The sequence below is a fragment of the Ustilaginoidea virens genome, chromosome 2, assembly GCF_000687475.1.
Source record: "Ustilaginoidea virens chromosome 2, complete sequence".
NCBI classification, from domain to species: Eukaryota; Fungi; Ascomycota; class Sordariomycetes; order Hypocreales; family Clavicipitaceae; genus Ustilaginoidea; species Ustilaginoidea virens.
This window is the reverse complement of record NC_057317.1, coordinates 1,586,501-1,598,736: the sequence shown is the minus strand read 5'-3', so window position 1 is coordinate 1,598,736 and position 12,236 is coordinate 1,586,501. Positions and strand designations below refer to the sequence as shown.

At 45.2% G+C, this 12,236-nt stretch overlaps 1 protein-coding gene across 1 annotated transcript; it reads left to right on the top strand.

Moving 5' to 3' along the window:
• Positions 1-6,033: 6,033 nt before the first annotated feature.
• UV8b_02171 (uncharacterized protein) lies at positions 6,034-11,986 on the top strand (the record flags this gene model as incomplete). The annotated part of the gene is made up of 7 exons (XM_043139669.1): positions 6,034-6,711; positions 6,769-7,930; positions 7,964-8,259; positions 8,318-9,435; positions 9,531-10,298; positions 10,384-10,631; positions 10,695-11,986. The coding sequence occupies 7 exons, from the start codon at positions 6,034-6,036 to the stop codon at positions 11,984-11,986; spliced, it is 5,562 nt and encodes a 1,853-aa protein (XP_042995603.1).
• Between the last annotated feature and the right edge of the window lie 250 nt (positions 11,987-12,236).

Below are 12,236 nucleotides of genomic sequence, written 5' to 3'. Positions count from 1 at the left end.
CTTTAGAAGCTGAATCTGATGCATTACTTGAGACTATCCGCGAGGTACAGTGGCTTTCTAACCTTTGTAAGGAGCTAGAAATTGATATTTTACGCCCTATACCGCTATACTGCGATAACCAGGGCTCCATTTCAAATTCTAACGACCCTAATCAGCACGCTCGCACTAAGCATACGCTATTAAAATTCCGGTATATTAGGGAGCAAGCCCAGCTGGGCTTGGTTAAAATTACCTATTTACCTACTAATAGTATGCCTGCTGACGGTCTTACGAAGCCACTGCCGGGCCCTAAATTTACTAGGTTCCGCGAGTTACTAGGTCTTAGGGCCTGCTAACTTATACTAACTTACTTTTACTAAGGTTTTTCTTATGTTTTTCCTTAGCACTTTTTACTGCATTTTCTTTCCCTATCCTTTATACGATTAGCTTGCTACTACAGTAGCTAATCAGAGGGGGTGTTAAAATCCTATAGTAGCCTACTAGGCTGCTGGCCTTATGCCCTACTGGCCTACTAACCTTCTGGCCCTTATACCGCCTCTTGGACTTATGGTAGTATTACCTTAGGCCTTTGCCTTCTACCTTAAGGATTTTCAGTGGATTATTTACTGTATATCAAGTAAGGTAGGCCTTGTTGAAAAGGTGTGGCATTGCTAAATTAGCGTGGTTGCCTACTAGCGTGGTGGCGGCCTACTAGCGTGGTGTGGCATTGCTAAATTAGCGTGGTGGCCTACTAGCGTGGTGGCTAGTCCACTAGTGTGGTGGTTAGTTACTAGTGCGGTGACTAATTACTAGTGCGGTGGTTAGGGTGGTTGGAAAGGTCGGATATAGCGGGGTTGCTGACGTATCATAGCGAGCATTACGGGGAGCTTTCTTACTGGCTACCTTGGATGCCTGGGCCCACCCCTCCTTCGTGTATATATAGGATAGCTTTTCCCCTTCTTTCTAGATAGTAGAAGGGCAGCACAATCGAGTCTGTTAATGCACTATATGCCTCTTAACTTCTTACCTTCCCTGCGTTTTCTGGTTATCTTATATTTGCCTTGCCTTTACACTTGCCTTGCTTTATAGCACTTGTATAGTCTTAGGACTTGGTGAAAAATCTAGTATTATACTAAGATTAGTTCACAGGTCGCAGACAGTCTTGTGCCATCTAGCTAGCTAGTAAGGCTCTGCTTTTATAGTAACCTTAAGAATTGCAATAACCTCTTTTATTATAAAGTCGCACTTATTAAGATCTAAATTTAGGCCGGCCTTTTGTAGTTATTAAAGGATTTCCTTAATGCGCCCTATATAGTCCGCCTTTATTCCCCTAGTATAAATTAAGATATTGTTAAGGTAGGCGGTTATAAAGTCTCCTAGTATATTCCCTAAGGCCCTATTAATATATCTTTAGAAAATTATAGGGGCCCCAGTCAGGCTAAATAGTATAACGAGCTATTTAAATAGTCCAAATTGTATACAGAATACAGTTAAGTATTTATTGCCCTCTGCAATATATATCTTATAGAATATTATATATATATTAACTTTAGTAAACTATTTCGCCTAGGATAAAGATCGTAAGGTCTCTTTAATTAAGGGGAGGGGGTATTGGTCTTAGACTATAACCTTATTAAGGGCCTAGTAGTCGATGCAAAAACGCTACCTATTATTCCCTTTTCTAGCTAATAAGACTAGTGCTACTACTAATAAGGAGCTCGTATAGATCTATCTTTTATCTATTAGGTTAATTACTTATCTTCAAACCTTAAGTAAGTAGTCTCGTGGCATATTATATAATAGGCCCTAAGGTAAGTCTAGCTGGCTCCTATCTATAGTCTTTTTAAGCCGGATATAGTAGTCTAATATACCCTAGTGTAGAGGGAGACTAGAAGCCTTCTCCTTATTAAAGAGGTTGGTAAATTCCTATAATTCTATTAGGAGTACCTATGGCTCCTACGATTATAGGGCAGAATCTTAATAAGGTAGTAGTATAATGCGGAGGATGCGTATTATCTCCTATAAGCTTATCGCAATAAAGGAAGTCGATCGGTCCCTAGAGCGTTTCGCCCGCTTTAGTATACTATAGAAGACCGAGCTAAGGATATTTACCGCAATTAGACCCTATTGCCTTCTCATCGATTCCTTAACGATAAAGCTACCTACCGATCCGATCTTTAATTAGTATTACTTCGCCTGCAGTATGATATTATAGTACTCTATCTAAGGTATCTTAAGGATAATATCGCAGGTAAGGCCCAGGATAACATAAAGTATAATTATAGACGGCTATCTATCGATATCGATCGCTATATAGATAATATAGGTGATAGAGGAATATATTACCTTGCGTTCTCCTAAATAGCTTTAAATATCTACTGCCGTTCCGATTTTCCTGCGTTATAATAGGCGGATAGGTTAGAGGCCTAACCATTATACTATCTTTTCGCTTATAGCGCTATAGTAATTATATCCCAAGTCGATTAAGGTATTAATAAAGGTATAGGATTTATATAAGATTGGTACTAAAAAGGGGTATCTATTTATTTGTTTTGCGATCTCCTTTAATTCCTTTTATAATTAGGCTAGGGTCTATATGTATATCTTAAGCCTTCTAATAAGATTAGGTTTAAGGGCTATTCTTTTTCCTAATCTTTATCGCTATTTTTAACCTTTACGATTTATAAGTTAAGCGAGGCTATTTTAGCTATATTGGGTCGGATTATTGGCAATAGGTAGTATATAAATGTCTAATGATTGGGAGAGCTATATCGAAGATAAAGACCTTTCTTCTTACGATCTTTATGCTATTCTTTAGAGACCTATATCGCCTTAGGTATACGCTAATTACCCTTTAAGTCTAGCTTATTAATACCTAATATTTATATATCGCCTTTAGAATCCTAGGCGTATATCGGTTGGGAATAGGTTAAACCCATATAGTGATTAATAGTTAAGTTAGTCTTAATATTAATAGCAATTTATTAGTAACGGTCTACCGCCGAATAATAATCGTAATAGGAGACCCTAAAACTAATAATCTTATTAGCTATATAAGCGTTAAGCGCCGATTAGAGGTATTTAAGCTTAACTTCCTTAGGCTAACTAAAACCGCTAATAAGCATAAGTTTTTCCTCGAATCGTATAAAGAAGGCGGTAAAAGGTTCTTTAGGGCTCTAGTATAAAGAGTACTTAAGCTTAGTAATAGTGCGATCCTATCGGTATAGGTCTTTAAAAAGATGTTAAAGGTATTTAAAGAACTTTATTATATTATAATCGTAAGCTGTACTATTCTCGAAAAAGGCCGCGACCTATAATTAGACTATAGATAAAAGGTTCTAGAAGATAAATATCTATTAGGTTTTCTCGTCCTTAATAAATTCCTTATCGACCTTGAGCTTATATTACATAAAGGTCCGCTAGGCTATAAATATAGCCTTTTTGCTATTAAAGGGGTCCCCTATCGGGATCGGCTTACGTTTTAGCTGAGTATCCTAAGCCGTAGGGAGGGGGGCATTTTATTATACGATTAGGGCTAATTGGGTGGCATTTTAGGAGCTATTTGACTGGTTCATAAGGAGGGTCTGCAGTAAGGCGGCAACGGTAGCGAGGTATTGCATATTAGTCTGCATCTACGCCTTTATCTATTATAACCCTAATGCAAGCTACTCTATTCGGGTATATATATTACATCGGGAGCGTCTTGGTCTTAGGTTATTTGTACCCGTTTCTCCAGGTGTACTTATCTCGATATCTTATATAGCCTATATTATCGGCTCCATAATGTGAGGTTATAATAGTAAGGCTGAGAGAGTCTATTTAAATGTAAAGGACTGGCCCTAAGGCTACTGCGAATAGGCGTCGAATGAATATATTAAATAGACTAAGGAGGAAAGAGAGAGGGCCCGAATAGGGGCCTTTAAGTAGCCTATTTATATTCATACGTAGTACGGGCTGAGTCCTTAGCGAGCCCTCGTGACCCCGTGCCGATACTCCTGAGGCTAGTCGCGGGCGCAGCCCGAGTCCTAGCCACATTATGGCGCGGGCGTAGCCCGAGCCTGTGACACCAGTCCAGTCAAAATGCTCCCCCCTTCGTCCCATTTTCTCGGCAAGGAAGCATATGATTCGACGAAAGTAATATTGAATTCGCCTTTTCGACCTATTCCGCTCATTCTCTGCAACCTGATTCAGTCCAGCTTTGTATTGGCCGCAGAAGCAGTTTAATTTCAATACGGAGTCATTTTCCACGGATCCCGAGCCTTGGTTGTCATTAGTTCATTAGCTTTGGCATCTGGCAGCCAAGTTGTGCAGTTAAGGAGCCTTTCCATAACGGAGATCAGCACAGCCATAACCACCGCAGCTTGGGTAGACTGAATGATTGACCAGCACCTTCTCCTCCTGAAGAACCGCCCTTATAAACGCAGGGTGGCCTTCCTCATGTCCCCTATTACTGGCTTATTGATCGGCGCTGCAATCTACAGAAAGGTAGACTCAGCAACTGCCATAGCGGTATCGGGAGGGGGAAAGCCGCTCGTCATTATAATATACGTTCTTTCACCTGCTGAAGAGGCTATACTGGAAGAGTCACCTGCATAGTTGTAATGGTGATTATGCAGTGTTTTAAAATATTTGTGTTATGGCCGGGCCGGGGCGTGTCCTCGAATATTGGAGTTTCTGTTTTAAGAACATGGGTAGCTGCACGATGTGCTGCCGTCTTTCCTTTGCTCCCTCCTCTTTTTCCTCGTATTGGTGGGAGACTCAAAAACAATGTGTTTGCTAAATCGCAAAGTCCTTCGTCAACCTTCAGCTTGTTATAGACGCTACGATAACGACATTTCCGTCAGTAGTAGATGGATGAAAAACCTCAACTCAACGTCTGAGAAATAACATTCGCTCTGTGACAAGATTAGGCGACATAGAATCGGTACCAGCAGCAAACAATGGACTTGGTCTCAACTTTGATCAAGAAAGGCAGAGAAGGCAGAGCCCCTTCACTTTGTTCGGGTCAAGGTTTATTTTAAAACAAAAAAAAAATAGAACTGTAGTCTTCTTAATACGGGCAGGGTGTATAAGAATAATAGGAAAAAAATCCCATAGAAAAAGAAACGTCAACCTAAACTCATTCGGGAGCCAGAAGGCAGTTTGGTTAAAGGCCAGGCTGGGGGGTCCTGGAGAAATCAGTGGGCTCCTCCGTACGGAGTACCAGACCGCTGCGGGGGTACGGAGTAAGGTGCCTGTCAACTGCCAAGAGAGGCACTGCAGACTAGGCCATGCTCAGCCCAGTCCCACAACCCGTGGCTTCCAGTCCCCACTAAACCTCAGTGCTGCCTAAAATATGTAACCTCAGAACTGACTATAGGCACCTCGAACCGCACACTATCCTTCTTGATTGCGTCGACGAATCCGTCAACAATTCCCAATGCCCGTGCTCACAATCCGCCAAGATGCTACCATTGACTCAGCCTTGTGCCACTATCACTTGTGGCGCGGAAAGACGACCAGGCAGATACACACTAGTCAGAAGTACTCCATCACAAACTCCTCAAAACTTGTGTGGATTTGTTTCCTGACGCGCACCTCCAGGCAGCACAGCGTCATTCCGCAAAAATGCTCGCTTGGTAATGTTCTTTTTGGATTAGCGTCGAGACGGCGGGCGGGTGAAGCGTCCAAGAAGAAAGCTTGACTCAAAGTAGCTGTCATGCGGAGCGAGAGAGTGGACCATTGACACCAAGTTCGGCGTGCAGCTTTTCAGCTCCGCCAAACCGTCCGTCAAATCCTATCCTATAAAGCTACTGTCAACCCTTTCAAGGATTGAACAACATCCACGGAGTAGTCTTCATCATCACCAGAAGGACTATCGATATCTCAGCATGAAGCGCGATTGACTCATTCATGTCCTTTAACAACCAGAACAACAACAGCATCAACCTTGTTCAACTTGTTCGGTACATTCCACTCGGTTCGCTGCTGGCTGAGCTTCATCGTTCAAGTAGTTTGACCTTTGGTCCCCAAACAACTTTCCTATCTTTTTCTCCAATCAGGTAGAAATCAATCATGTCTACTTCACAGCTGCCTCAGTTGCCCGCTACCCATGCGGATTTGGTGAAGTATATTGCAGGGAACGCCGACACTCCCATGGTTGAAATCTTGAAACCATATCGCCACTTTGAAGCCCGCCTTCGCGAGACTTACGCTCAAGACCGTCAAAACTCAATTCTCGAGGACCCATATCTAAATGTTATACCACTGTTCAATGAACACACATCAATGATTACCACGCGGGCAAGAAATTTATCGGCTGAATCGGAAAATGAGAAATCCAAATATATCATGCCCTTGCCCGAGCACAAGCGACGACCTCATGGCTCCCCAGCTACAGTGGCCGATTTTGCTGAGTTCAAGCACAATTTCAACACTTTCTCCGAGTCTTCACTGGCCGAGTTGGATTGGAACAACGTAGTCGCAGCCGGTTCATCGGTTGTTAACTGCCTCCTCCCTGTACCACGAGAGTTCAAGGTGTCAAAGCGGAAATTGCGGGAGTACTACCACGAGAAGTTTTGCCCAGCATCTGATGTGGATCTGTTTCTTTATGGTTTGACCCATGAACAAGCCATTGACAAGATTAAGCAGATTGAGCGTGCTGTTAAAGACGCTCTACTCAACGAAGTCACTGTGGTTCGTACCAAGTATGCTATCACAATAGCCAGTCAATATCCTGTCCGACACATCCAAGTGAGTTACTGATTTCCGCGCCCTCACACAGAGAGCCTCACTAACGCCGATATGCAGATTGTTCTTCGGGTTTACAAGTCTGTCAGCGAAATCTTGACAGGATTTGATATTGACGCGGCAGGAGGTGCATTCGACGGCAAACAAGTTTACGTTACTCCTAGAGCCTTGGGTAGCTATATAACCCAAATCAATCATCTGGATCTCTCTCGTCGAAGTCCATCTTACGAGAATCGTCTTTCCAAGTACTCGCATCGAAATTTTGAGGTCTTTTGGCCGGAGCTGGACCGGGCCAAGGTCGATCCCACTATATTTGAGCGCAGTTTCCGGAGGACTCTAGGACTTGCCAGGCTTTTAGTCCTTGAGAGACTGCCAACCAATCATGCCAGGGAGACCTATCTTAACAGGCGGCGGACTGAGTGCGGTCGCCCAGCCAGATCCCGAGCATTTATGCCCATGCGCGGCAACATTAAAGATAGTCACGAGGATGAAGTTGCCGACTGGCTCTCGGCGGAAGAGGATGTCAGCAACTACCATACATTTACAGTTCCTTATGGCCAAAAGTTCAACGCAAAACGCATCGAAAAGCTATGTTACACCCGAGATTTGCTTTTGAACGCTGAGTGGAATCAGCCCAAGGATCGTAAAGTATATCTACATCGACATCCCGCTTTCTTCGGGCGTGTTGAAGATGTAATAGAGGATTGTTGTGGTACTTGCCCGAAGCCTGCTACTGCCGAAGAAGTCGAGACTGCTCAGAAAGAAGCCGAGATTTACATTTCTGGCAGGGTTTCTTTCCTGATTGACGATCCAGGCCGTCAGCAAATTGGGTCTTTCAACCCTTTGACCGAGAAAGACTGGACAGATATGGCCTATGTCGGGAACACTGCTCGGCTTTGCCAGTCAATTGTCGATGGTGACGTCGAAGACATTCTCAACTGGCTTTCTAAAGAGGGTGCCGATCCCAATAAACGAGACTACACCGGTCGTTCTCCGCTCCACCTTGCCGTCATGACGTCGACTCCTGAAATTGTCAAGTTGCTTGTTGACCATAGATCTCGTTTGACTGCTCGCCTCGCCGATGGCAAAACAGCACTGCATCTTGCCGCCGCTCGCGGTAACGTAGAAATGATCAGAATATTGATGGATAAAAGCATCGAAAACGAGGAAGAAGACGAAGAGAGGCAACTCAGGCGTCGCAGAGCTACCCACGAATGCAAACGTGAAGGTGCCCCGAAAATCACCCAAGAAACAGCGCGCGCGGTTGAAAAAGATAGGGCCAGCGAACAAGAAGAAGATACTGACGAAGACGACGAACTTTACGGGGAGCTCATGGATGGCAATAAAACCGATTTTGATGCGCAGTCGTTGGCCACCGGCTCTTTTGTCCATATTTCAAAAAAGAAGAAGATATCTGATCTGATTCCAGACGAATCAGAAGATGAGCCGGACTACTTTCAAGTTGATGTGCTCGCCTGGGATACCCCATGCTCTCCTCTTCATTTGGCTATCGTCGAAGGCCATGAGGAAGCGGTCAAGTTGCTATCCGACGTAAGTCCATTACCAACAGTTCTCTATTACACGCAGGATTCTAACAAAGTCGTACCAGTATGGAGCAGATTCCATTCTACCCATCAAGTTCCTCAGCAACGACTGGTCAGACACCGCGGCACTGCTGACGCTTACACTGGCGTTGAGACTTCCGAGAGGCAAAGCCATCTCCATGGCTCGTCTTCTCCTCCAACTCGGCGCCACTTCATCCCAAGCCGATGCTCAAGGTTGTACTGCCTTTTATCGTTACCTTGAGCACGGCGATACCGAGCTTGTCGACGTCCTTTTGGAAAATGATAAGATGGGGGTGAAGACCGCAATTAACCATATTGTATTTGGTGAAAAAATCTGGAATCCGGAAGCTACGTCGCCTTTGCATGAAGCCGTGCAACATGGTGACCCGATCTTGGTCCTCAAGCTTTTGAACGCTGGAGCCCTTCCTGAAGCCGATTTTGAGTCATGGCTGAAAGCCGCCAAATTTGCGGGCAGCCTATCAAGTAATCTAGGAGATCTGGAAGCCTGTAAGGACGTATACAAGAGATCTTACGAGTCTCCAGTATGCGCCGCCATACGCTGCGGAAATACAGTTGCCGTGAGGCAGCTTCTGGATAATAATGCCGACATCAACGCTTTGACGCACAACACAAATGACGCTTTCACCCGGAACTGGATGTGGAAATACGTAAAAGGCACCACAATCATTGACCTTGTGCGCGACATGATTGAAATATTATGCGATTACAAGGAAGGAAAATCAACACTGCCTAAAGCTAGCTTGCAACCTGGGTTGGATGCTTATCTCGATCGAATTGAGGCTGGCACATATAAGCGTTGGGTGGTTTCGCAAGATGTTCAAGAGAAAAAGAAGTTATTCAGCGCCAGCACGAAAACTTATCAAAAGACTCTTCGGAATCTCGGGAAATTCAAAGGCGTATCTGAGAAATCAGATGCCATCGGAGAAATGCTAAATGACTTCCGGTCCCTTGAACAGAATATGCTGTCCAGGGGAGCAAAGACATTTGAGGAGCTTTACCCCAAGATCGAGTGCGAGAAGCGTAAGAAGAGGGACACGGATGATGACAAGGAGGACGACGAAGCCAAGGATTACGCCTTTAATTTCGAGTTCAAAACTGACAATGATATGACCGAAACGAGACGAGATGGATATATTGAGCTGTAAGCTTCCTCTTTTCTCCGAATTCTTCCCCTTTCAACTACTCTCTTTTTTTTCCCCTTTTGCGTCGGTGATTTGCCGCTGATAAGTGCCGCAGCATGGAAGCTGCCTGGTCTGGGAATCTAGACCGTATCAAGGAATTAACTTTACAAGCCTGGGGAATGGATAAAGAACAAGCTCCTCTGAAAATCGCTATTAGTGACAACTCGAACAATTCTCCGTTCTCTCTTTCTTTTCTGCACGGTAGATACGAAATCTCTCGGACCATTCTCGAGATAATGAAAGCTCAGTGGTCTCCTCCAGAAAAGGATCAAGTTCGGTATAAGATGAAGCAAGAGCGACAAGATTCTGATTTTTCGTATGATAGCGACGAGGACAGTGCAGATGGTGAGCCACAGATTGAATCTGAACTTGTCGGCAACGACTTCACTATCGAGAACATTGGTCAGATTTCCATGCAGGTGAAATCGCACACCAAGCCCTTGCAGCATGTTTTTGACGCATGGTCGGTATTCACTGTCAAGGATGGAAAACCGTCAAGAATCGATTGCAGGCAGCACACGCTGTTTCAGCACGTGATGGAGGCAGACGATGTAACTGGTATGAGAGTATTATTGGATATCGCTCAGCAATTCAGTGAAGACCAGCAGGCTCCGGACGACGATGAAGCAGAATATTCGAGTTTCACTTTCCCTGAACGGGACTTCCGGTGGGCTGTTGAGCACGGGAAAACGCAGATGCTCTCTCTTATTATCAAACGTACCGGAGCTGGTATTCCTCTAGATGACCTGGTGAAGAAGAGCGGTTTGGAGGTGAAAGAAAAGCCGCGCTTTTATCAAGGTCTCACTGTTTATGGAAAGAAGCGGTAAGTTTTCAATCATGCACGCCTTGCCTTTTAATTCTCCGTCGACGACGACGACTAGCTAACAAACGATGTTGTGGATCCGCAGAAAGGATTGGGCAAATGCTGGCCGAAATACTGTTAGCCGAACCAGTGGCATGAAGACACCTCCCCTTCTTCACGCCGCACTGGGAGGTTCTGTTGATGGCGTAGAATTCTTTTTAGGAGATAGGCCGCACAGACTCTATACCGAGTTTGGCAAGTCGAAGACTGCTCGTGAAGATGCGAGGTATAGACATTTGAGGGAAAGCCCAGGTGGTTTTGACCGAGCGATTTCAAAATGGTTGGGTGCTGATAGTAAGCGATTTCCTTTCCCGTTGCTCTCTGCCGTGACTTGAGTGCTGATCACAGTTGAGCTAGATGACCTGGTCATTCATTGCGCCGTTTTGGGCCACTGGAAGAACTCTGACGTCGTCGATTACCTTGTCAACAATTGCCCCGAGTATCTCGAAAAGAAGACTTCTGGTGGAGAAACTCCTCTCATGGTAGCATGTAGGCTTGGTAGAACCGAATTCGTCAAAATACTCGTCGATGCTGGTGCGGATCAGTCGACCCGAAATTTGAAGGGGGAAAATATTCTCCACGCCTGCCTTGCTTTGCTACCCAAGGCTTCTCAGCTCAAACCTATGCTCGACTTATTCGATCCGGAGCTTCGAAGTCACCTCTTTTTGCAGCGCAAAAACTTGACTGAAAATGGGACAACGCCGCTTCACACTTGGATAAGCCAGGTGTCGGGTCTGGGCCCGACGGGTGAGAATGAGGATCGACGCGGCTGGCGGTACCGAGACTGCAGATATGGCCAGGTGAAGGCGTATAAAGACATCAAGGACATGGTCGAGACGATCAAGCTTCTGCTGCAGTACACCAAAGGCGAAGAGCTTGACATGATGAATGGGGCGGGAGAAACATGTCTTCACACCGCCACCAAAAGGGACATGCTTGCTCTTGTCAAAGTCCTAGTTGACCATAAGCCCCAGCAACTGTATCGGGAAAACGCCGTTGGCCGTACGCCTGTTGAAATTGCCCACGACGGCCTGATATCTCATGCCTTGTCGCGGCCTAAACATCCTCGGATTGACAGGGACGAACGCGTCTCGAAGTTTATCAGTAAGAGCACAAGCGCATGCAAGAATGGGAGGAGCATTCCGAGCGACGTTAGCTTGCTCAATTTGAACCTCGCTCAGCTAGGTTTGAGTGGGGAATACAGTGCCGAAGATGCAGCTCTTATCCTGCCGTCACTGGGAATCGGTGAGGGGAAGCTGAGAAGCAGGTTGCCAAAAGGCAAACTCAAATCTGTCATTTTGGATATCATGACTACTGCAATGTCCAAACATACGGGTAAGAGACGCCTGGTGAGTCTCAATGAAGCCAACGACGTGGCTAGAAGACTGGGTGAGAAGCACACTAGTTCTCGTTACTTTAGCGTCGAGTCCCGCAAAGATGAAGAGGACGAAGCTGCTTCAGATGATGGAAAGAATGGCGATGAAAAAGGTGACTTTGTCACAAAACAGCTGGCGGATCGGTTGTCAAGCGGATGGTTGGCAAAGAAGGACAGCCATGTCGACGGAGACGGTGAGAGTGACGCCAATGACGACGACGACGTTGACGACGACGATGATGACGATGACGACGACGACGACGACGACGATTGATTGATTGATTGATTGATTGATTGATTGATTGATTGATTGACTCCGCTTGGGGCTGTAACAGGGAAAAAGAGTTCTCTAGCAAAACTTGCGTGGTGACTGACTATGATATCGGATGGACGAGTGGCGTACATATGCTTCTTTACTACTGCGTAAGACGGCTTCGCTCCATACAGACGGAACAGTCTCCATGGCAAACTTGATAAATCCAAAAAACAACCTTCCTCAAACTCCAATATGACATATATGTGAT